Source organism: Euwallacea fornicatus, chromosome 25 (genome assembly GCF_040115645.1).
Source record: "Euwallacea fornicatus isolate EFF26 chromosome 25, ASM4011564v1, whole genome shotgun sequence".
In the NCBI taxonomy this organism is placed as follows: Eukaryota; Metazoa; Arthropoda; class Insecta; order Coleoptera; family Curculionidae; genus Euwallacea; species Euwallacea fornicatus.
This window is the reverse complement of record NC_089565.1, coordinates 3,004,114-3,030,628: the sequence shown is the minus strand read 5'-3', so window position 1 is coordinate 3,030,628 and position 26,515 is coordinate 3,004,114. Positions and strand designations below refer to the sequence as shown.

Sequence of the window (26,515 nt, the reverse complement as noted above, 5' to 3'; positions counted from 1 at the left end):
ACTTTTTTTCGCAGCTTCACACATTAGCGACTTTTGATTTTTTCCATAGAAAACATGCTATCAAACGGTTTTTTTTTTATGAGGTAAAACCTCCATGAACAAGTCCTTTTCGAATAAACTGCTTTGTTATTGAGCCGGAAGTACAGAAAAGTGCCATTTTTGAGCAATCAAAGAAACGTTCCATATTTCCTCAGAATATTACCAATTGGATGTTCTGCACTAATTGCAATTTTTTCCTTTATAATTACTGTGCCCGACCCTCGATCTAACCTAATATTTTGTGTTCCAATTGGAAATATGTATTCTTAAATTTTTTATTTTTTTTTTGAGAAATTTCTGCATTTCCAATGCATTTCCTCTATTCTCTATACATCTTCAATTTTACTTATACTATTTTGCGAGATTTATGACCCTCATTTGATCAATTTCACAGAAAATTCTGGGGATGTTAAATTACTATCATTATTTTTTAAAAGACAAACTTTGTAATCAAAATTCGTTGATGCACCACCGAACTTCTATCCGTGATTTTTCGAAAATCTTCCATTTTAGATTTGAGCGCGCTGGGAATTTATGTCTAAATCGATGTTGACCAATCTTCACTAAAAACAAAATTTTCATCTGAAATATGCCTCTAGTTAAAATGTCCCTTTGCAAGGGACTGCGACCATTTTTTAAGGGCACATTAATTGGTGATGGTCGGGTTAAAATTAAAATCTGGACAAAAACACATAAATAAAAATCATTAACTAATGACAATAAAAGTAAAGAAACATCACTTAACGTCTCGTATTTACCAAGATGCATGTAATTTATTTCTACAGCTTATCAAGTAATACTCAAGCAAGATAAGTTACGTCGAAAATAGATGTAATGCATGTTAATTATAAAATGTAGCGACGACGCAGCTTTAACGAAACGATAACAATTTGCGATAAGATTAATCAGTCAAGCACAAGTATGACTGAGTTTGGTACCAGAAGAAATAAATTCAAGTTGTGTTAACCTTCCTTTAATTGTTAGTTTATAAACAATAGTTCTACAAAGAAGTTTTCCTTTTGGAATGTTTCAATAAAATGAGAGTGAATCGGTTATTTTTGCTTTAAAAACTGTAACTAGAATGTGTCTTCTGAGGTTGTACAGAGGATAATCGTCAAAGGAAAGGAAGCTTATCTTGGACAAGGTAACAGCAATTTTCTGATGTGGAAACCAAATGGTGATAGATAATATCTATGTGTGTTTTTATCCCCCTTGATACACAGGGCATTTCAAATTCGGCCCTCACCATTCAGATCTCAGAAACTAGAGGAGAGAGGAAGAAGTTTAAATGGAGGTAGAATTTTTTAATTTCGTGTTTGACAAGAGCCTGTTTTCAAAATTAGAAACTTCCGAAGATATCCGGAAAAAAAATAGAGACTTCGTTTTTATTTTTTTTTTGTGTTATTTACCAAGCAAGTCTAAAACCATTAGCACATTTTCATCGTCACTTTTTCTCAGATACGCGATGATATTCTCAGGTTTCCTGCCGACTATTTTTGTGTCGGAAAATTCAATGTGGCACCCACCAAGAAAAAATGAAGTCGACGATGGTAACCGAAAGACGAAACGTTGCGTAACGTGTAACTAAGAAAAAGTGCGAATGATAATAAGCTTGTGGTTGGCTTGGCTTGGTGTTGGACTTGCTTGTTCAATAACGCTAAAAAAATAAAAACGAATTTTCCAATTATTAGTTTCTCGTCGGAAAATTCCAATTTTGAAAACGGTAGTTTGGCACTGCGTTAAATGAGGCAATTTGGCTCCCACTTAAATTTCTTCGTACTCCTCAGGTTTCCGAGATCTCAATGGTGAGGGTCCAATTTGAAATGTCCTGTGAATAAATAATTAGCTCCTACACAATCTTCGGAGATTTTTACTTGCAATAAAGCTTAGAGAAAACCATAAATATATAGTCTTTTAGCTCTTCAACCGCAATCTTTCGTGCACATGATTGAACTCGCTGATTTAGCGTTTCAAGTAAATGTTTTCCTCGTTTTTTTTTTTTTTTTTTAAAAGATTAATTTTAACTATTCAAATGTTAAACTTTGGAAAAGTTGCTACAAATGTTAAAACGGTGAAATCTTAAAGCGGTAGATTCAAAAACACTGAAAAAAGTTTCTATGAACATTAGGCCTACAGAGCACCATTACTGAAATATGCTCTCGAAGAGTGCTATCACTTAGATTTTTTTTTAAATAATTTTTTTCCTGATTACGATAATGGAATTGAAATCGTAGCTAACGATCATACCATAACGGCTTTTAACTATCACAAACTTCATCAAAAGGAATTATGTATGAGGATAGTTAGCTAGCTATCCCTAACAGACATTTTTCAAATTCTTTTTATTCCTTCGAATTATCAAGGAAACACAGTACAACTCGCTTAATACGACCCCCGAAGGCCTAAGCAAATTTGCTCGCTATAAAGGATCATTAGTTGTATCGGGTCCATTTTATTTCTGATATATTTGACGAGACTTCATAAATTTAACGTTCTAACCGTGATTTCGCATTAACCGATTCCTACAATATTACACTTTAATGGTTTAACCCTTTTTGAAAATAACCTAAGCTTCGGTTTTTTCTGTTATAATATTAACTTGATTTATTTGAAGATTAATCGTTGCTTTTTCTCATACTGGCAAATCTTGAAATTGCTGTGATTTCCATATAATATTTGTACACAGATATGAAAGAGTCGTAATCATCAAAGGAATATTTGAGAAGGAGGATTTACGGTAGCTTGGTCGTAAGTCATATATGTAATGGAGAATTAAAAAAATCTTCAAATCAAAAACATATTTATTTATAGACATAATTACATTCATAATTCCCCATCAAATTGTAATTTACTACTTTAAATGCAAAGTTATTCAGTAGACAAATGACGTATCGCATAATAAAATTATATTTATTTAGAATAGTATGCATTATTGATTTTTGGTACGATAACCACCTTTTCTTACTTACTTATTCTTGATTTATTCAATTAGTAATGTATGATTTGTTACTCATAATCTGTCGTTGCTATTTGAGACATTTCGGTCAGCACCAACAAAAAAATAATTGGTGCACACTAATGCACCAATTAACACACGCAAATCTTTTAGAATAACAGACTTGATCAGTATTTTTCCTTTCCATCATAAAATGTTTACATTTAGCATTTTTCCATTTGGTCTATTGATGGCACCGTTCTACTTCAGCGGTTCAGTTTGGTTTAAGTGTCGTCGTCTTAATTGTAGGTATATAATGAAAATAGTAATCCCCTGATTAACATAACGTCGTAAATATTGTTTGCTTGCAATGCTTAAGTTAATATTAAAGAAGAAACATGGCCGTTAATTTATAAAACTATGTAGATGTAAATTGACAAGATGTGTAGGCTGTTGTAAATAATGTTTTAGCACTGACATGGTATACTGACATCCTTGATGATAAAATTGTTTTATTGTTCGTTCCAGATGGCTACCGACTTTCCAAATGACCATAATGCGAACGGGAACGAGCCGAATATGTTAACGTTGAAGAATCCATCAAGGACAATAGTGACCACAACTTCACAGGTAACAGAATCACAGAAATTAACTGTAGAACCAAAACTCGACAAATTGCCTCACCGAACATACAGGGTGTTTCGTGAATATACCGACAAACCTTTTGGGGATATGAAGCTCATAAAAACAAATACATATTTAGATCGAATAAAATTAGGGCCGACATCGCCTCGTTTCCGAGGTACAGAATGTTTAATTTCGTTTTTATTGACTTTTTGAAAATAGTTTGGGATTAGAACGTGAAATCAGGAACACGCCATTGCGGGATAAATGTGCGTGTTCTGGAGTAGGCAGAATATTTCCACTGACGGCAGTGTCGTTCTTGCGGCAATTCAATCGGATGTTTTTAATCAAAAAAACTGCACGCAGCTGTTCGTTTTTTATGCGAATATACCTTTTTAATATTCCATCAATTCTTAATAAAAGGGCCTTTTAGTGTTTTGTTGCTCGAGTAGCCGTTTTCAAGATAAAAAAATTGTTTCGCATTTTTTTGCGTACAAAAAAACCGGTGTAACTTTCCAAGTGCGATTTTTTTTTAATTTTTTAGGAAAAATTTATTTAATTTTCTTGTAATACAGGTACAGAACATGAAAACAAATATTTGTGTGAGACGCGCCTCAGCGTAAAATAATAGTCTTCTTCCAAAATATGGTTCCGTCAAATCCTGAGCCATTTACAGAGGTAGAAACGTTGGATGGCCGCACGGACGCCACTGCTGCGAGTGGAAATATTTTGCCCACTTCAGAACATGCACATCCATATCGCCATAGCGTGTTTTTCATCTTGTGTCCTTACGCCAATCCGTTTTTGAAATGTTTAAAAAATATTTAAAAAAAAACTGAATCACTCTGTAGTTTAGAAACGAAGCGATTTCGGACCCAACTTTATTCGACCTAAATATTTGTTTTTATGGGCTCCGCATTTCCTGAAAGTTTTTCGGCCTGTTTATGAAACACCCTGTATATTAACCATTAAGAGAGATTCTCCACAAGATCTCAGCATAGTTCAGTCATCGGTTTTATGCGAAAGATACTCAATTTTAAACTATAAATGTCGCAGATAAGAATTTCCTTGAACCTCGTTTGCAACGAATGAACGTGTTTACACTAATTGTTTTTAGAATGTACAATGTGGGCAGTAGAGTAAAGATTATGTAGGTGAGCGCATAAAGGTGCCTTTTATACTAAATTATGAAGGTGGTTAAGAGCGTGTCAGATGTGAAGTTTAAGGTAGATATTACTGAGGTTTTTGTTGTGAAGCCCAGTTATATTTCTTCTTTCGGCTCACTAACTACTTCATAATCATCAACAGTCAACGGTCTTGAAAGGTTTAAAAAAGAACATTTTTTATGCTTTTCGAAAAAGCTTCTTCACAGTTGGTCCGGCAAGAGGAGGGTTTCCGGACCAATATCGTTCTACGGTAGAATTTTGTAGTTTAAAAAATGTTCGATTTACAATCTTTAGGTCGTTGCGACGTTTTAAAGGTGCCGAACTTTGGTCCAGTATTAGATGTCGGGGGAGGGGGGGTCCACATCGGTAGAGTTCCAAAGAGGAAACGCTGTTATGTGTACAGAGCATTGTTGAAATACGTGGCCAAACGTTAAGGGGTAATTTTAAGACGAAAAGTTGATAAAAACATAGGTGCGGTAGTGGTTTGCTTTCAATTTACAGGGTGTAAAACTTTTGAAAAAAAAATCGGTTTCGTCGTAAAAATCTTAATAATTCCCTAACCCATTTTGTTGAAATTTTGCAATGTTATTGATGATTGTTGTCGTTTTTTATGTGCCGCTTAATTTTTTTCGCGTCAAGTTGTATTTTTAGTTGCTTAATCCAAAAAATGTAAAAGTTTCAAAAAAGTCAGGGGCGCATAAATAATAATAAAAAACATCAATAACACTGCCACATTTCAATAAAACGGTGTAAGCGATTATTAAAATTTTTACAAAAAAACTATTTAAAAAAGTTTGACGCCCAGTATCTTGAAAACAAAGCATTGCAGGAGCTATGTTTATATAAATTTTCCTTTTCGAATCACTTTTTGAAGTTCGGCCACGTACTTAAATGACACCCTATATGCAGGAGGTCCGTTTCTGGAGTTTAACTGTGAGAATCTCGGTAACCATTATTGACACTTAATCGATTCTACTATGCAGTAATGTTATATTTGAAATCGGCCTTTCCGATCTCCGATAACCATCATAAGTTTTTTTTATTGTTGCCACCTTAAATTTTCGATTTTTTTCAGTTTAGCTTTTTTTCTCATGTTTCACATGTTCAGATTGAGTTTTGCAGTTTGGGAGAAATATAAAAAATTCAATTTTTGCAAAGAATGCCTTGAAAATAAGAAAATATAAGATAAGTAAATGACGAAAACGAAAAGAGGTACTCTAAGGGTTGACGTTCCCCTTCCAAGCAGAGCCGGACGCATCTTCATAAATTTACCATCGATTATAAAACGTTTCTATTTCTTATTTCGTTCGTTAAAGTTCCAATGATCTTCCTTCGCAGCTTATTAATATCGGTGGGTTTCCCATTAATAATAAGTTAATGGGGAAAAGATCGGGTCTACGTGACGGCCAACGTATGTCTCCATTATCTGAAATGGTTCTACCGGGAACTACATATTTCAGACAAATAACCACCCACTCTTCTACCGTTATGTGGCGGAACAGCATCTTCTTGGAACCGGAGATTATTCAAACGACTGAGGTAAATGTTGTAATCAATGTAGTCCGTAAAGTACGCCCTTAAAAAGTCCAACTACCTATATACGGTCAAATTGTCTTGATAAAGCTAAAATCGCATTGCCAAATAAATTTTTTTAGATTTTATCTGAAGCGTGCTTGTGGTTAAAATACTTGGTGTTCGTGTGGATTTTCAGTGAGCGAGATATGTCCATTTTGGCTGTTGAACATGCCCGATTTGGTAAACTTGGACTCATTCGTGAATAATACGTTGGGCAGAAAACGAGGATTTCGGTCCACGTTCAATGATATTCTTACAGAACGTTATGCTTCGTCCGGTATATCCTGATTGCAAAACTTGATTGATATGCATTTTCGCTGGACGATATTTATGATTTTTCAAAACTCTCGGCGCCTGACATCTGATGAGATCAGTTAATTTGTTACTGCCAGATGCTGCCAAATAGCTTGGGAATGTCCATAAATTAACTCTCTGATTTTTCACCGTTTGCACTTGTTGTTTCTACATTTTTCCTCAAAACATAGCGTGGTTAATAGAAAAATAAAAAATCCTTAACCTGCGATATTTGCAAGTACAGGGTCCCCGCGAAGTCTCTTCTGCGGAGACGCAAGTAGGTCTGTTCAACTTCATGAAAGATATTATTCGGGGCATCTTCCCTCTATTTAAGAGCTTCCTTGGGGAAGGAAACTAAAGATTATAAGTGGGGGTTGAAAATGTTGACGTGAAAATTGGCAATTTAATAGTCATTTATGCTGAAAGTGGACTACGTCCGCGGCCGAACTTTGAGGCTCGATATGATGCAGAAGGCCTTGTTATCTACTGATCTTTGCTTACGTAAATATCGTATATAATAAATGTAGGTATAAGTTTCCACACATTATATACATGTGCGAACTGCTAGAAATCTACCGAAAGTAATCAACCAAGGAAACAAGTTTTTCCTATGCAAAATAACAATTTTCAAATTTGTTTTAGGATGATTTATAGCTTACGTGTGTGTTTCAATATTATCGTGTTACATTTATTGCATTTTGGAAATTCATATTAGGTTAAGTGAGCAAAATCCTTTAGGCTTTGGACCGTTTACATACATAAATTATCCAAAAATGTTTACTTTTTGTAATCTTGTCTCAGTACAACTCTGGGGAACGGTGTATTGTAAATTATTCTTCGACTTGCACACCTATAAAAATATTTTTCCAATCTGTCACAGATTTTTAAAAAAATTTAGAAAATGTTTTTCACTTTACACACTGTTTTAATCAATGTTTAACTTAAATATTAACTAACTGAAATCAATCGTTAAATCGTCAAATTTCAAGGGTATGGATCAAAATACGTTCTTTAGGGTTTGAAGATTTATCGGCACATTTCACTAGTTTGGTCAATTTCTCTGATTTCATCTCCTTTTGCTGTATTAAACAGAAACGCAAATCGAACAACTATGTGACTCATTTGCCTCCAAAATACTACATACTATATTTTAAAACAAACAGATGAGTGGGCACCTTCATTCATTTCGAGCAATTTTGCTCAATTTGATTCACATCCAGACTTACATACAAAAATAATAATAAAGAAGATGAACAGTCAAGTTTTGAAGCGTTTTCCAGAAAGGACAGAAGCTGATATTTCTAAGAATGCCAATTATAGGTGACATAACGCTGTTAGATTTTTGGTGAGTACATTTACTGAGAATATTAGTGAGCTGATACCTGGCCGATGTCCAATGGACGAAATACTTAAGAGGGTTCAGAATATAGCCCAACGGTCACACAGCCCAAAAATATCCAGATGACTGATCGACAAAGCTTTTAAATTCTAGTTGGGATAAAATTCTCATCCAGTTCGAATCCGACCCGACGCGGCTACTTATTCCGCGAAAGTACTAACAGTTTATATTTTCTTTTTCTTGTATTTTACGAGTTTTTATTTCCGCTTTCTTTAACCGCTCCGGTATTTGTAATTCACGTGAGAAAAGTGAAATTTTGTACTTTTTTGGATAACTAGACTGTTAAGGTAAATCTTTGGATTGCGATAACTTTTCAAACTAAATTAGGACTCTTTATGGTATCACAGTGACAAGTTTCCAATATAGGCTCTTGAATTTGAATTTATTTATAGCAGTTGTTGTAGCTAAATTTATCCAAAATAAACGTTTACGACGCGTAGAAATTCCAGAGCAGACGACAAATGACTCATACATGGCACGAGTAACATCCATTTCACGTTACTGGCATTGGAAAACCTATGAGGAGGCCAATTTTTTTTTTTTTTTTTTTGAACGAGACCAATTGGTTTAAGTTTTGAGTTTTCCCATTATCCCAGGCATATCAGTCATGTAGATTTAGCCTACGGGTTTGAGAAAATTTAAAAAAAAAATTTGGTGACACTGAAAAAAAACTGATAACTGAAATATCGAAACAAGGAATTAAAAAGAAAGTAATTTGAAAATTTTTTTTTTCCAAAAAAACTTCCTTCGAATTAGCCTTCGCTTAGCTTAAACCTCCTCCTACATTCAGATGCACAGGAATTCGATTATAAAAGCACGAGGACAGCCCTAGAAGTACCCGACTTAACACTGAAAGAAAAAAAAATAGAAAATATTACATTATTTCTCAACATCAGTTCTCTTCAAGATTGAAACACTTTTCCCAGTGATGTTGAATGGCTATACCCTGTTTATAGTAAGAATCTTCGAATATTTCAAAATAGGTGTCAACCTCGTCACCTCTTCATTATTGGGAAGTCTCTCTGTACTAAGCCATTTTTTCAAGTTTGGAAAATAATCTGGAGAGACAAAATCTTGCGAATAGAGCGCAAGGTGGGGCAATAAGAGAAGATTTAAGCTTAGAATTTTTGGCGCATTACAAGAAATATGAAGTAAAATAATAAAATTGTAAAATGGAAATTTACAAGCAAATCTATATTGTTGCAAAATAGTCACAAACGAACGCGGGTAATTGAAGAGTTTAAGCAAATAACGAATCAACATTGTATTGATTATGATATATGATCATTCCTTGCGTTGACTGTGACTCATATTTCAAAACCAAATCTCAATTTTTGCTATATTTCTTGCATTGCCGGTTTTATTATGTCGTCATTTATGCTTAATTGCATTTTTTCGGATTCGCCTTGCAAATTTCCATTTCATAACTTCATTACTTGTTTCATATTGACCGTACGTGCTGCTGCATAAGCATTAAAAATTAAAAACTTAAACTATTTTTCCCAGAAAATAAATCTTCTTTTCAGTTATAGGAGGAATCTAGTTGTATTCCTCCAAATTGTGTAATATTTATTCATTCCCTGCAATCGAGGTTTTTGAGGCACAAATGCTGTATTTACAGAGCAAGTGTTAAGATATTTTTTCCATTGAATCGCATTTTCTTCCAGTTGCAATCAAATTCGCAATCGAGCTCGACGACCACACGTGTAAAATCCCAAAGCTCATCAACGAGCACTTCGACTCAGAGAGTTCATGTATCGTCGACTTCCGATTTGAAGGCTGCGAAATCTGACCTGGTCGATTTGCAAAACAACATGAAGAACATGAAGAACGAGATGAAGAACATCAGCTTGTCGAGCTACAAATTACCCAACACTATTCAGAAACTTAGGAGCTCCCTAGAAAATTTAGTAAGTGTTACTCGTCATTTCGCATTGATCCTAACTCGTTTCGTACATACATCAACTCGTGTACAATTAAATTTTTTGAAATAACGTCTAAGAGGACCACCAACGAAACAGCATCATCATTTTTCTTTAGTCGAGATACGTGAAACGACACGTTAGCCTGGGATGGAAACCCTCAGCTAAAAGACGAACGATATCGAAACCGAAAGTTAACGGGGTACAGGTAATCACTTTTGGTTCGCAGTTGGTAGCTTTAACCTTGTGATGCAGAAAATTGTGGCTTCACTATTTTTTGATCAGGTGAAACCCAGTGTTAAATCATGCGGACATCGTTCAGTTTATGTTTTTGTATTGGAGAGGACAATTTTAAACACATAAATCTTGTATGTAGCGATGTCAGGCATGATGGGACAACAGAAATAATAAAGCATGCTAAAATATGCATGTAAAAAAAGCAGTTTTTTAGGACTTTTCTTTTGGTTTAAAATGAATAGAAAACTTGCTTTTTGGGCCCTCATTTGATACACAAATTGGAACAGCTGTTTCGCGTTTGGAAAAATCAACGGTAATTCTGATGGCGTCAAAAGTAATTTTGAGTAGACAATTTAGAAAGCTTCAAAAGTGATTTAAAAACATTCAAACGCAAGTCAGGAAGCGTCACCTGCAGTCACGAAATTATAATTTTTCGAATTCAGAATATGTCAAATGTAATTCAGAGAACGTAAATTGTAGAATTGCTCGTGTAGAAACCACCTACATTCCAGACTTTAATATTTACTGAATTACCGTTGTCGCTTTCTTATATTTTACACCTATCGACTCTGAATAGCCTTAAATTATTTCCGAATTAGCTTACGATTGACTAACCTAAATTACACACGAGAGTTTCTGAATTACACTTGGCATCATCAATAACAATTGACAATTCTGAATTACAGTGATCCCTCCTTAATTACAGTTAGAAATGCTGTAGATACTTCAATTTAATAGATTTTTCTATGTAATTATTTGACCGTCAAGTAGAACCAATTTCAGAGGCAATTTCTATTTGTAAAACCTAAATATATTGCTCTGCGATAGGTTCTTCGATAAAAAATGTTGTTATCAGACATTAAATAAGATTACTGAAAATGTTGCTTTTAGTAATATCTAATATTCAAAGTTATATATGCTGGGTTTTGCAGCCACTCCCCCATTAGCTTGTGGGAATTTTGAAGGAGACATATTTAGCAGGATTAGCATATTGAATAATTACTAATCCTAACAGATTTGTCCGATGATTTGGTGGTCCTTTTAGCAAAAAAATACACAATAACAAGGCATATTAATATGATTTTTTCGCTTGAAGCAGTGATTAAACATTCTATTCTGAAAACGACTCTGTACTTAATCGCAAATAATTAAAATTACATCATTGAAGAAATCATATCATATACAGGGAGGACCAAAAGTCTCGCATAAATTCGCTAACCAATAACAGAAATGTTTTTAATGAAAATGCTGGAACACGTCAAATATCGTTTTTAGTTAAGCATTTTTTGACGTAACAAACATGTATACAGTGTTATCCACGTAGTAGATTTTTTACACGTACACATTTTTTCTTATGCAACTCCGTGTATATTATGACGTTTTTCAGTTCTTGATTTTGAACATACTTCTCATAACACACTCACTAATGATAATAATTCTATTGATGGATTGCGTGAGAGGGGTCATTAAAGTGGCCTGCTAGATTGCCTGACCTCACCCCTATGGACTTTTTTTATGGACTTGGCTGACACGTAGAGTGTATTTAAATAAGCCCAACGACGTGGAACAGTCAAATAATAAAATTACTCAAAAAGCTCTTCAAATGATGAGAAAAGTTCTTAAGGAATTTGCGTTACCGTTTGTCCACTCTCAGGAAGTAAACGGAGCACAGTTCGGATTTTCAATACGTTAGATTGCAGTAGTTTGTATTGTATTTTTTTTTTAGTATTAATAATTCTGTCGTTAATTCTATGTTATTTTTTCGAAAATTGTTGAATTTTCAAAGAACTCAAAAACCCCATAATATACATGCGATTCCATAGGAAAAAATGAAAAAGTACATTTATCTACTTCATGGGTGATCCCATGTACATGTCTGTTACGTGAAAAAATGCAAAACCTAAAACACTATTTGACGTGTTCCAGCATTTTCACGAAAAGTATTTCCTTGGATTTTTAGCGAACTTATGCGTTACTTTTGGTCCTCTATGTATAAAACAATCTTATTTCATGTCATTAATTTTTTGCTTTTGTGTCTAACATCAGGTTTTGGAGTATTCAATACCTGTGGTGAAAACAGTTTTCTGCCACATGTCAGGTCTGAGTCCGGAAGGTAGTCTCATGTTCTGTTTAATCTTAGGTGGATGATGACAATGACGACAACAATGAGGTAAACTCCGAGCCGGTCATTACCTATCCGGATGATAGCAGAGCGCCTTCGGAAGTGGGATCGCCACAACCCAACAATGCCGTAGAAAGTTTGACTTTTCAGCACAAAACCACAAATAACTTCGTGAAGACAAAAGTGAGTAAAGTTTTCCATTAATAGAGGGGGATTGTGGCAATTTTTGCTTTTTTCTTCGTAAATGTTTCGTCCAGACTTTTCGGAAGTGCATATAGAGACTGGCCGTGGATTTGGATGAAAATCAAGTTATTCAAGTTACTAGAAAATCCGTTCGGGACAGATCAGGATACTTTAAGTTTGAGACACTCACCTAAATGACGTAAGAAATTAAATTTAGCTCAGGTTGGAAAAATCTTGGAAATAAACCTAAGTATTTTATAAATACAACAATGAAATCGTGAAAAATACAATTCGGGTTTCTGTCAAATTTTTCTTTTAAATTTAAATTCACTTTAGTAGAATTACTAGCAAATCGTGAACAATCAGGTTATTTTGGTTTAGGAGAATTTCGAAGAAAAGCGGGTATCGTCACCGTTCTAGCAAGTTACAAAAAATTAAGGGTGCGGCATTGAAACTTTTTTTTTTCAAAGATTGATAAAAAGCATTTTCGGTATATACTTCTATTTTTTCGTTAATTAATTATAATAACATGGAAATCCACTTGAGCGGGTTTAAAAAGAACACTTAACAAGCGTCGACCATTCGACTTGATGCATCCTTGGATAAGTCCACCAAAGTGGCTCTCAACGCTCTCCAGCGTGGCTACCGGTCTGTCACGAATATTGCTCTTCAAAGTTTCTAATGCGCGTTTTGAGGGAACCTTTTCCCGGGCGGTTAATCTCACAGGTGACATCCCGCGGCCCGCGCGCTCTCCAGATTTGGCTCCATGCAACTATTTCCTGTTGGGCTACACGAAATCGATTGTTAACGTTACGTGAAAAAAGAGTTCAAAGCGGTTTATGTTTCTAGTAAGCTTTGTGTATCTTCTGAAAAGTTTTCCCCTCTGGATTGTTGCAGCTTAGTTTCGCTATGCTCTTTTGACGTGCGCTCCTCCTTCTCATTGAAAAATAGGGAAGGCACAACTGAGTAAAAGGTTGCTTCTTACCTTAATCAAATGCGAAACCAGCACTTCATAATCTTTCAAGGTCATATTTAACAATGGTTTCCATCTGACTTCAGAAGGAGTTAAATATAGGTCCACAGATGCACACGATTGACCTACTTGAAATTCTAGTATACAATTAGTGAGGTTATTTTCGTAGTTTCGAGCAATTTCAAACAATGGGATTGAACAATTACCGTTGCCATTAAACACCAAGGTTATAGGAAGCATAAACGATTCGACACAATTTTAGCAAAACAGCCTTTAATTTGAAAAGAAATCACGATGGTAATTTATTAGAGTAATAAAAGTAGTACTGCTTTTGTCAGTACTATATCACCAGTCGTTGCGTAACTTGGTGGTGCCAACTGTAATGAAACGAATTGCCATGGTTGTCGCCTGACCCACATAAATAACAATTTATTACCATTTTTACTGGCATTTCAATGCATTTTTCTTTGTTGTAGTTTTGGGTTTGTACGAATGACCCGGACTGAAAAAAAAAACCAATTAGCCTTTCGCCGCTGTGTAAAATTAGAGTATGTTGGTCATTATTACTGAATAAAAGCTCTCGCAAAAGGTTGCTCGTTAAAGTAACTAGCTCATTCATAATAGCAGGGAGTTGGCAATGCAACAATTATAGATATCAGCTTAATCGAGAAATTCAGGTAGAAAGAGAATTGAAAGTAAAAGTGTTTTGGAAAATCGTGTAAATTGAGCCAAGCTAAATATTTATGGATGAATATATTACAACCAATTGACGTAGGTAAATGCACGAAATCGTAATTTAAACCATCAGAAATAAAGCTACAGCCGATGTTTACTAAATTTTGTTAAGGATAATGCTCTGCGAGCTCTTGGTGCTCTAGGAATTTTTTTTTTACTTTTGCCTGGAAAACTTCTCAAGGTCTCAAGATGCTCAAAGACTCTCAAGATTTTCAAAGACTCAAGATTCTTTTTTTGGATTTACTCACCGCCTAGTCGAACTTGACGACCAACCGGGCGTCAATCAACGTCCCCCGGCAATGAGAACCATTATTTCAGATTTCGTACGTATTACCACATGCATCTTCAAGAGTCCATACGTATTTTTTATCTTGTCCTCCCACTAAAATCTAAACGTTTTATATCTTAAATTTTTCTCTTCTGCCCACAAAAATAATTTACAACACTGACAAAATTTTTATTACGACCTTTATTTAGTCCTATTAATAAATGTCGCGCAAAAAGGGGTTTACCTGCGCTTTGTTTATATGGACTCGAGACAACAAAGAGGATTGCTAACTTTTATAGGCCTCAACTCCTTTTTTTAACTGATCCACGCGATGCAGATGTCCAAAAATGGTTTGCGATGTGACGCATTTAAAAGCTTTTATATTATGTAGAACCTGTCCTGAAAACCTCAACGCTCAAAAATGCCAAAAAGTCTTGTGCGCATTAAGAGGTTGGAGATGGTTTTTATCTACTAAAACGCATTTGGGGATTAGCCGGGTAAATTTCTTTGATGCGAAGCAAACTAGAAGTTTCGCAGTCAAGCCTCAAATAGAGTGAAAATTGATTGTTTGGCAGTTTCCAAACCAAAATTTAATGAAAGAAAATCGATTAATTATTTTTAATAATGCAAATTCACTAAAGACCTAAACGTAAAGAGAGAAACGGAATATATACGATTTATGATGGAGGATAACCCAGCAGAAATATGTACCATAAAACCTCAAATTGAGCATTAGCGTGACTCAAAGATCTCTTGAATCCTTTTCCAGAGCATTCATCTTTTCACTTATTTTACCCCGGTGGGAATTGTTAGAGCGACAGAATTGCACATTAGTCTCAGTTAAAACTAATTGAAAATAACAATTACCATTCACTGAGGGCGCCTACGAACGCCCCTGTTAACGTTTCAGGGTCTAGATAAAAGGATAGAAAAAATTAAATGCGTAAGAAGCAAACAATTAAATTGTGTAAAATACTTAAATATTTTGAGCGGTACCACCGATTGGTTAGTATTAGACAAAAACAAAAGACCTTTTTCGTCGTGAGATGTGAGTCCGAAATTAACAAAAATATGTTAAAGGATCGAATGACGTTTCACAGTCCATGACGAAAGCAATGACTGACTCACGCCTAACTACCCGACTGACGGCAAAAAAAACGATTTTTTACTAAAAATGCAAGTCAAAAATTTTGATAATGTAAAAATTAGAATTCTATGAGAACATACATTATTTAATACATCGCAGAGCATTGTGAATTCACTGTAAGCAACGTGAATTCATAAGGATCACTAAGTAAAAATAATTTGGAAGGCGAAGTAATGCGAGCCGAAGTTGGAATTTTGCAGTATTTTACATGGCGAATTCGGGCATCCAAGAAATGCGCACTCGGTGAGGTAATAGCGGCAATATGGATGCCGACCGCCATCTGCGTCTGTTTCACACGTTACCACACACATAATAAAACAGGGACGATAACAAAAGGCCGTATTGTCGTACTGGGTGCGCACTTGTGAAGATATCCGAACACGTTTTAACATCTCCAAGTGATATTTCAATAATTTAACCAAACAGATATGTAAATAAATAAAACTGTTGTTATTTCGATTCCGAGAATTTGTTGCAGACTCCGGAATTTAGTTTTGTGATGTAGCTTGAAATACTTCCTTCAGACAACGTTAAATGGCATTAAAGTTCGCGATTTCGCTTTGGAATTCCACTTTGGCCCGTTGTCCAACACGAATTGACATAGGAATCATTAAATATGTCTAATTAGGAAAGTGCTTTAGAGGGATATACCGCGCGGTTCTAAATTAACCCTTAAGTTTTCAACAAGTTGTTGTTTCTAAAGAACTCAAACGCAGCATTAAATCGGGCAAAAAATACCATTTTTTGACGTTTATTTATTTTCTAAATGTTGCTTACGATACCGGTAGCATAAAATGGCCAAACTTTTCATGTTGAATCGTCAGTCAAACGACCCCTCAAATTAGAGGTCTTTCAAATCTCGATCGGGTCCTGTGATAGAAAAACTGTATTCTTATATTACCTAAATCGTCGTAGAAATTTATTCATAAGGAGACTTTTAAAGGTTTTGATCTATGTATGTAACACTAAGTTGGCATCAAGCCTGAGAACTCGAAAATTTCTCATCTCAACACGAAAATTACTCCCTAGGAAGTTATTTTTACGGTACTTTTTCAGTTTCTCTTCAACTCAATTTTACCATCTGCCCATAAAAATTTTGACGACTGACTTGTGAATTCATCCCGCAATATCGGAAGTTCCTAACGTAGAATTCCCAGAAGCGAACCGACATATCCGCCAATGCATGTGTGAATGAAAGAGAGTGATCTCGCAAAACCAAATAAACTATCCATGAGTCGGATTTTTAAACTTATATTTTAGCTGGATAAATCCTGAAACCAATCAGTATATCGAACAAAGAGTCATGGGTATCACTAGCGAACAATTCTTCTCCATAGTTTCCGTGAAAGATCTGGTCAGACCACATTTTCCAGCCAATGGCTTTGTCGTCTGTGACTAATGAATCATAAACTTCAGGTGATTCAAGATGGACTCACAGCCGAGAAGGAGAGCGCAAACATGGCCCAATCTAAAAAGCTACAAACCGGAGACATGACCTTTGAGGAAAGGAAGGCTGCAGCTGCCCATACAGCCCGATTGGAAATGGACGGGATTTCTGCTGAAAAACGTCAAATCAAAGCAAAAGTAAGTGTAAAACTTTCGGATTGGACATTTAATAAAAGATTTTAGTCATCTACAATTCTACGTAAATCACAGTATACAGGGCGGCCGCAGAGGTCATGTCATGAATGATGACGAAGGCTGAAATAAAGCTACAAAAAAATTATTTTGGCAACTCTCTAAAGAAATGAACGAGTTTAAATGAGACATTTTGACTTCCCCTGTATAAGGAAGACATATGAAACAACGTGAAAATAAGCACGACTATGAGTTATTGAACTCTAATTGTCGCCATTATAATTGTTCGAAAGCTACAGCAAAAATGCTTTTTTAAATTCTTGCTTTGAGAGCGGTTGCCTTGGTAACGAAGGATGCTAGGGTATTTTTTTCCATGAAGCACTAGCGTTATTTTAACCCCTAGAATTTGTGGCATGACCTTTCCGGACACCCTGTATAATTGAAATCATTCGGAATATTATGAGGTGAAATAAACGGCTATAGTTTCACCATTGATAATTAACTAATAAATTAGACTACAGTCATTATGTTTCATTAACAATGTTATCTGTTCATATGGCGTTTAAGCCAAGGACGCAGGTTTATTAATATCGTCCGCTTTACATCATAGTGTTGACAAAAAAATTGAAATATCACGATTTGTTAATTATTATTGTCCCATTAGACCGAGGCATCATCTCAATACGTGCTCGTACATATGATTTGTAATTTTTTAAAACATACGCAGTTAGAGCGGGTCTGCCCCAGTGCAAATTCCTCCAGAGAAATATTTTAACCGTGTTTCCCGCCAATTTTCGAATTCGAAAAGTTGTTATGCGATCTGAAAGTATCGGCTGGTGGTATTTATTTGATCTGCTAAATCGATTTGCACAGGTAAGATTAGGTTCGGCTGAGCTAAGATCACGAAATTTTGCAGCTCAGGCGCTCCTTTGCCGCTTTTGTATTTTCGTAATTCGCTAGTGGTAGCTAGGTTCTTTGAAGATGCAGATTTCCCTAGAAATTGACGAGGTCATACTTCCCAACAATCGTAAGCCGTTGTTTCTGTAGTGTGTCCAAGATGAGGATGTCCAGAGATGGAATCCCTTAAGTGGAAGCAGATGCAGATTTAGACACAAGTTGGACATTCAAAGGAGCAATTTCACGCTTCAAACAGATCCACAGAGACATTTTTGTTTTCTCAATTATTCCTTAAAAAGCGACAATTAGCTTTCCAATATGACAATCTTAGTTATGTTCTATGACATTTTATTTATCGAGAATTATCAACATTTTTTCTAAATACGGCCATATTCAATTGACACCACTAGTCATTTGTACCATTAAACCTCACTACATTTCCCAAAACAAAAATATCAAAAAACCAATCTGTAGACTATTGTTACGCAACGGATACATGCTGAGGGCGAATGTAACGGAAAACCCGAAACAATACGCAAAAACAACGGAACAGATTGCATCAAGACTGATTACGAAGATAAGGCATCCCGATAATCCGCTACACAATCCATCCAACCAATTACTGTACGAACGCGTACACATGAGGAAAATAACTGGAAAAACTACAGCAAACTCAAAAAAATGGAAATGGACGATTCTGAACTTATTTTGCCATGCAATACTATCCCGTTTCCTTCCATCTTCAACCACTCTACTGGAACATTTCCATTTTTTTTTAAATCTAAATTGACCTAATCTCAGAGCGTTACGATTGAGTTTAAAATTTGTCCCTCTTCAAACTTGAATAACATATAACGTCAACTTTGGCTCAAAATCTCATTTTTGGCGTGTATCGGCCTAACCAGAATTAACCTTATGATATTGCATTCCTCGAGATTCACTCTAAATTATATTGAACTTAGCTTTGTTTAGTTTTTTCCCTTCTGAACAAAAGGAATTTTGAGGATTTTGGGATGACGTTTCCTATCTCTATCTATGGCTCGCAACCTGAACTAACCTGAATTCGCCTTAAAAGATCCTAAACTTTGAAACTGAATCCGAAAAAAAGTAATTTAGAAAGTTCTTAGTAATCTAATCCTCCAAGTTCTAAGTGTTTCTAACGCACTGAATGCTACAATGGCCATTGAGAAGATCGTGTCATAAATACATTCAAAGGCTATTCATTAGTCATAAACGAAATATTTTAACGTGAAGGTTAATTTTTACATTGTAACTATTGTAGTTAAAATTATGCATGCCCAATATGGTGCCGCTATAGCAAACCCTATTTTCACGACTAAATGCTTCCTTTCTTTCGGATACAAAGCCAGAATGTTAATAAATCGTCTCTATGTTAGAAGACTAAAAACTTCAAGTTACATCACGCACCAATTAATCGACTTCAGAATAAATTGTTCGGAATGTGCAAAAAATCGCATTTTAGCTGTAACTGGTACTAGCAGTGTATTCCTCCTCAATACGGCCCTGCAAACTTTTTTCATTAATTAATGAAGATACTTCCTTTAGGTCAAGGACCAAATAGTAAACGCACACGTAATTCTGGGAAACTTTAGAGTGCACCTTAATTGTAATTTAGGTAATGGAATTTGTATTAAAATTCTATTCACAGAGGAACTATTAAATTGAAGTTTCTATAATGGCTTTTTTACCGTTTTTCTTCCTATGAATTACGACTTAATAGACCGATGCACTAAGGGTTTAGATGCAACAGTGAATTGAAGCAAATACCTGTTAGCCTATAAGCAAAGGCTTATGTTGTGTAGGCGGTGAATACATAATCATTTATAAAGTTGTGGCCCTGACCCGACAACATAACGCCTAACATGGAGTGATTTAGAGGATTTGTCTTTATTGCATGTTGTTTGCCACGCCATAACTGCGATATTTGAATAATGTTTGTTTTATTTTTTTCGATTCCTTTTCCCAATTTTGGACGGCAGATACAACCGCCGAAATTGGGTACGAGTCGTCTCGGAAAGAGAAATTTTCTTGTTTCTGAAAACAGGTTTAGTGATCTCCTTTCGAGCCATTTCATTGCTGAAGATAGGCAAAGCTCCTTAAAAACTTAAATATCATTAAATACGTCTTACATCGTCAATCTGTGGAAATTAATCCTGGGACAAAGATAGGCACAAATAAAATTAGTCAACACTCCTTGCAATAGGTGTCGCTCGCGGCCGCGTTTGCCCACTCGACAGTAAGTGGCGCCACCTTTCAAAGGTTTTTTTCATCTTAACTAAAAGTTACATTCGCCATTGTCAAGAAACTGCTGTGGTTTTTTTTACGAAAGTCATAATTCTCCCTTAAACCAGCTCTGGCTTATTGCTATCGATCGCACTCACACAACCAAACACCGTATCATACACCCGAAAGCTCTTTTTGAGGTAGGTGCGTCTTGCTGCTAATATTAATAATAATAAAGGCACTAAAATAATTGTTTTAATTGTCTACTTGTTAAGCCACAAAACTATTTTGACCTTAAAGATAATGATGTCAAATAGTAAATAAAACGTCTGTGACCCGTGTGATGATTATTGGAAACCTTTGATATAATAGCCAATATTTTTCACTTTTGAGAAATTTTCTCTGCATAATGATAATTCTAAATTACATCTTCCCATTTAATTATTCTATTGTAAGTATCAGGTGTTTAGCAACAACGTCTGTGTAAACATTATAAACGTTTGAACTATCATCCAATTATGTACTATAATTACCCACATTCTTAATTATGGTTAAATTGTGCGCAAGTTATACGTACAAAAAAAGTGGGAGAAAATTTTCCAGAACCAGGATTTCTGTCTAGAGTCCAGAAATAGGACAAAGCTGTAGCTAGGAAAATCGATAGCTAAGTGTTGCTCCGCGACAGCAACGCCAATAACAAAGTCTTAGTCGTTATCTGACACGTTATGCGACTCGCTGCTTTTAACACAATCAGAAATGGTGTTGAGCTTTTATCGCTGAGTAAACGAGGGAATCACCTTGCAAGGGGCATTCAACATGTTCCCGGAAGAATACGAGTTTTTTCGCCAAGGAGGGGCATGTATAACTGGATCAAAGCTAGAATTCAGGTTCGTTCAATAATCGATGACCTCATAAGCTTCGCTTGTTTTAGCCACGCTTCCCCACATTTCCCGGAAATATGCCCATTATGTATTATAGGTAGCTACGTGATTTTCATGAGAAAAGGTGACCCTTCATTCAATGATGTCTGTAGTTCACCTCTATTTGCCACAAGCCTTCACAATGGTAATATTAAGATTAATCATTTCGTGGCGGCGTTCTTCATGAATATTTATTATCGTCAATAAAGTACCGACATGTATGAACTTGTATAAAATAATTGACGGCGTACCTGCACAGAAAAATTAATATAGATTTGTGGTGTTTCGCATTTGGACACCTGTCTCTCTCAGAAGTGTCGACAATGAGAGATTAAGTCAAATGGGAATTTTGGCTTATTTATTAGAAAAGCGACGGTCATTAGCGATAATGAACTTGAACTAACTTGAAATAGGAAGAGCTAATGATGAAAAACCGGTTGGTCCCACTCCTAGCGGCCTGTCAGCCTATTATTATCTTTCTAACAAACCGTGGGAAAAAGGTGTCCTCTACCTGGACCTTGATAATTACAATCTCTTCCATTCATTTTCATCAAATTTCTTTCATATCTCGAGTCTAGTGATAAAATATTCTATATTTGTTACTTATTGATACTTTCGTTCAATATTAGATCTTCTCAGATCCGATAAAGTTTGCACATGTTTAGAACTAAAATCTCCCACCAAAAATAACATATTTTTTATGAATTCTCACATTGGTCGCAAGTAATAAACATCGAAATCCAAGATATTCTAGTCTATTGTTTAATTAATGGGTCAAGAATAACTTTCTTCTGGTAAGTAATAATAAAGCAATTTCTGTTCTACAAATAAGCATGTGCATTGTTCACACTGTATTGTCGTTAGGTTCACATGTTTATTGCTCGCACGTGACAACAAAAGTCCCCAATACAAAAGTTACGCAAATGCAGTGAAATCCATTAGTTGACAACGCATTTGGCTTTCATCCAGATTTGACCAAACAAATTTCCTCCCGAATATTTTTGAGTCAGTTGAGTGCTCGATCGCTAATAAAATCGTCAGGAACGAAACTAATTAACTTTATTGAGTTAAGTGCGGCTGATCTATAATTATTCGGTGAATGTTTTGGTTTACTGTGAGTGTTCAAGAATTGAAACGTCTTTCCTCATGTCTTTGAGTGCAAACATGTCCGCACCATGGCCGGTAAAGACTGGGGCGTTTAAAAGTATGGATTTTAATGAAGATCCAGTGCCGGTTTTGATTTCCAAAATCAACACTCCTCCAAGGTTAAACATACATTTGGCCACACCAAAACACGTAAATATTCATTTAAGCGTTTCATTTCTAAGGAGTTTCCCATAAAGCTGTGTAAAACAGATTCTCACCGCACTAAAACACTCGCCCACATCCACGAGTATAAACTTTTAATATATTTTATGGGTGTTCGATTAATTGATTATTTTCGAAAAAAATTGAATTAGCTAGCGCCTAGTTGCTTCTAGAATACGTAAAAAAATAGGTGATATCAGAATCCGCTGATAAATGGTTGTGCTAATATTGGACTGTGCCAGCGGGCAACAGTCCAATATTAACAATAATACAAGTATCTATGCATAAAATAAGTTCTTAAAGGTGCGTCAGATATGGTAGGTTTCATGGGAAATTCACCAGTTTTACGTCACAATCATGAAAGTTACATCTGATGCTAGGGTCAAAGGATCATTGATATACCTACCTACAGTGATTATGTAGATGGAACGTTCTTTGCTAAAAACGGATGTGAACAGTCACAAAATCATGTGTGCTTTAGATACACTTTGATTTGCCTCATAACGAGGACGTGTTTGATTGTCACACCTGATGAACACACAGAGGAGATTTAAGATGGCTCAAAAATTATTTCAAAATGATGGATAAGTTTAATTCGATGTACGACAATCACTGAATATGGAAACTCATTAACAAAGAGACTTACAATTCCAATTGAGTAAAGTATGTAAATAATAGCGTATTTTTGCATTAAGTAGCGTCATGAGAAATTGCTTGGCTTAGTATACCTTTTAATTACGTTTTGTTTTAGGAAGCTAGAAGTCTAACATCAGGAGATGTAAGCCAGCAGGAATCCAAAAATTTAGCTCATACTAACATGACACTGAAGAGCGAGACTTTTAGCACTGAACAATCTGCCACAGAATCTCAAGAGCGACTTCAAAAAGTAACAGCTGGTGGAGTTTACAACAAGGAGCACAATCGATCTTCGACCAGGGAGACCATCACTACTAGTAAAGGATTAATTAAAGCTTCGGATGCCAAGATGATTTCTCAGGTGAGAACTTAAAGTCAAGACACGACTAAAATGGTTATTTACTTCGTCGTTTTTGTTCGATCGACGATAAAAATCCAATCAAAAACGTGTTCGATCTAGTTGTTTAAATAATTGACAAAAGTTTACTTTTGCAGCTGCACGGACTGATGAATGGCAATCCAGAAGAACAACTTCTCTCCACCTCATTCGATGACCTAGATCAGCTCTCGGCATCGTCCCAGCACAGCGACATACAGAGGGCAATAGATAAATATACCGCTTATCTGGATAACTCAATTAAATACATCCAGAAGCAAGAACAAATTGGCAAAATCCCTCAAATCCTCAGCAAAATGAACGACGTTGTCCGTAAAGCATGGGCAGTGCCGACGTTCGGCCACGAATTAGGATACTCTTTATGCAACACCCTAAGGAAATGCGGGGGTCTGGACATCCTTATGAATAACTGCACGAAGTCTGAAGAAGATTTGCAGTTTAATAGTGCAAAACTTCTGGAACAGTGCCTTACAACTGAAAATCGTGGACACGTGGTAGAGAACGGTTTGGACAAAGTAGTAAATGTTGCCTGTTACTGCACGAAACATACGAATTCTGTAGAACATTCAAGAGTGGGGACTGGAATTCTCGAACATCTGTTCAAGCACAGTGAAGAAACTTGTAGCGACGTGGTTAGATTAGGAGGATTGGATGCTCTGCTGTTCGAATGTCGAAAAAGCGACGTTGAGACTCTGCGTCACTGTGCCGGAGCTCTGGCCAATTTAAGTCTGTACGGTGGGGCTGAAAATCAGGAAGCTATGATTAAACGCAAAGTACCCATGTGGCTGTTTCCACTGGCTTTCCATAACGATGACAATATCAAGTATTATGCCTGCTTGGCCATAACAGTTCTAGTAGCTAACGCCGAAATCGAATCTGAAGTAATCCAGTCCGGCACGTTAGATTTAGTGGAGCCTTTCGTTACTACGCACAACCCTTCGGAATTCGCCAAATCCAATCTCGCCCATGCTCACGGACAAAGCAAAACCTGGCTAAAGCATTTAGTACCAGTCCTAAGCTCAAAACGAGAAGAAGCGAGGAATTTAGCAGCTTTCCATTTTTGCATGGAGGCGGGAATCAAGAAACAACAAGGCAATACGAATATTTTCCAAGAAATCGGAGCGACAGAGGCTTTAAAGAAAGTGGCAAGCTGCCCCAACGCTGTTGCCTCCAAATATGCAGCACAGGCCTTGAGGTTAATAGGGGAAGAGGTGCCGCATAAACTCAGCCAGCAAGTACCATTGTGGTCGTGTGAAGACGTGGAAGAGTGGGTGAAGCAAATCGGATTTTTAGAAATCGCACCTAGTTTCGTGGAAAGCAGAGTGGACGGGGATCTGTTGCTGCAACTTACCGAGGATAATTTGAGAGAGGACATTGGACTGACAAATGGAATTAAAAGGAAAAGGTAAGTAGGAAAATACTATCGTAAGCTTAAGCCGTACCCGTGCTCTAGGGTCAACTATTAAATATACCTACGCGTTTTAGCGCATCGTAAATTCATCTTACTACTAAAAATGCCATCGAAAAACATAAGAATAATTAGAGTAATTTAAAACCGATACTTTCAAGAAATAGTACGTAACTGCTTTTCAGATATATAGTATTAAAAAAATATTTAGGCTAAAGACCGCTTCTCTTAGTATCTGAGATGGATGAAAAACTCGAAAAAGGGAAATGTCGAGAATAATGTCCGCAATATTTGCCTTTATTATCAATTTCAAATTCAAGAAATACGGTAGATACGAATGGCGAAAAACACTTCTTTATTTTTTGTGGGACTTTTTTTATATTCTGCGTAAAATACTTTGAACGGTCACTTCAGGTTAGTTCATAGAAAACAATATAGTTCAGGAAGACACCGGGAGGTATGAAGAACCTCCTTGTCGCATTTTTTCGTTACTCCGCAATGTCCTCTTTGACCAAGCGCACAAAGTTGCCCTTCATTCGCACTCCTAATTGTCCACTAATAATGTCCACCCTAAGTTTCTCTTTACTTTCCTTTCAGATTTACCAGAGAACTACAGAAACTAAAACGAATGGCTGATTACACGTCCCGAGACACGGCCAACATCAACAACTTCCTTCAATCGCTGGGCCCTGAATTTTCCACGTACACCTACAGCGTCTTGAATGCCGGAGTGGAAACCAAAGACGCCTTGAGGAACATCTCCGAAGACCAACTATTGCACGAGTGCGGCATCAAAAATTCCATCCACAGGTTTAGAATAATGGAGGGAATCAGGCAGCTAGAGAACAGGATAAGCAGCGAAATGAATGATGAGAGCCCGGACAAGTCCCTTGACGTCTTCGTCAGCTACAGGCGATCAAATGGTTCGCAACTGGCTAGTTTGCTGAAGGTTCACCTGCAGCTGCGAGGTTTTAGTGTGTTCATTGATGTGGAGAGACTGGAAGCGGGCAAATTTGACAACAATTTACTGCAGAGCATCCATAAGGCTAAACATTTTTTGCTGGTGTTGACGCCGTTTGCTTTGGAGAGGTGCAAGCACGACCACGAGAAAAAAGACTGGGTACATAGGGTAAGTTTCAGCTGTGGTTTATTTCATCGGGTTTACTTATGGTGGTAAACTATTTCAGGAGATAGTGGCAGCTCTATCTGCAAACTGTAACATAATCCCTATCATTGACAATTTTACATTCCCCGAACCGGATGAACTTCCCGAAGATATGCGACAAGTGTGCCATTTCAATGCTGTACGGTGGATTCACGATTATCAAGATGCTTGTGTGGACAAACTTGAGAGGTATGTACATTTCTAAGTTTCCATTTATGCTGCATTTTCTAGAATTTTTTTAATAGAATAGTTGCTAATCGGATTTAACGCTAAGTGTAGTGGGTTTAGACCGATCGCAAGGTGGTCAAGACACAGGGTTGTTGGAAATTAATGCGTAAAATTC

General features: G+C 36.2%; 1 protein-coding gene across 12 annotated transcripts in view; it reads left to right on the top strand.

Moving 5' to 3' along the window:
- The window catches only part of Sarm (sterile alpha and armadillo motif), a 79,248-nt gene that overhangs the window by 47,840 nt on the left and 4,893 nt on the right, over positions 1-26,515 (top strand). For 10 of the 12 annotated variants that reach the window (XR_010733386.1, XM_066296413.1, XM_066296409.1 and 7 more), the window contains 9 exons: positions 3,503-3,604; positions 9,700-9,942; positions 10,073-10,162; positions 12,332-12,496; positions 17,036-17,203; positions 23,318-23,563; positions 23,698-25,004; positions 25,605-26,136; positions 26,195-26,361. Coding sequence is in view for 11 of the 12 variants with exons in the window: in XM_066296413.1 (XP_066152510.1) it covers positions 3,503-3,604; positions 9,700-9,942; positions 10,073-10,162; positions 12,332-12,496; positions 17,036-17,203; positions 23,318-23,563; positions 23,698-25,004; positions 25,605-26,136; positions 26,195-26,361 (3,020 nt within the window). In the remaining variant the exon portion in view is untranslated. Of the gene's footprint in view, positions 1-3,502; positions 3,605-8,133; positions 8,320-9,699; positions 9,943-10,072; positions 10,163-12,331; positions 12,497-17,035; positions 17,204-23,317; positions 23,564-23,697; positions 25,005-25,604; positions 26,137-26,194; positions 26,362-26,515 lie in introns of those variants that run through there. The other 2 variants (XM_066296417.1, XM_066296411.1) reach the window with 2 other exon arrangements.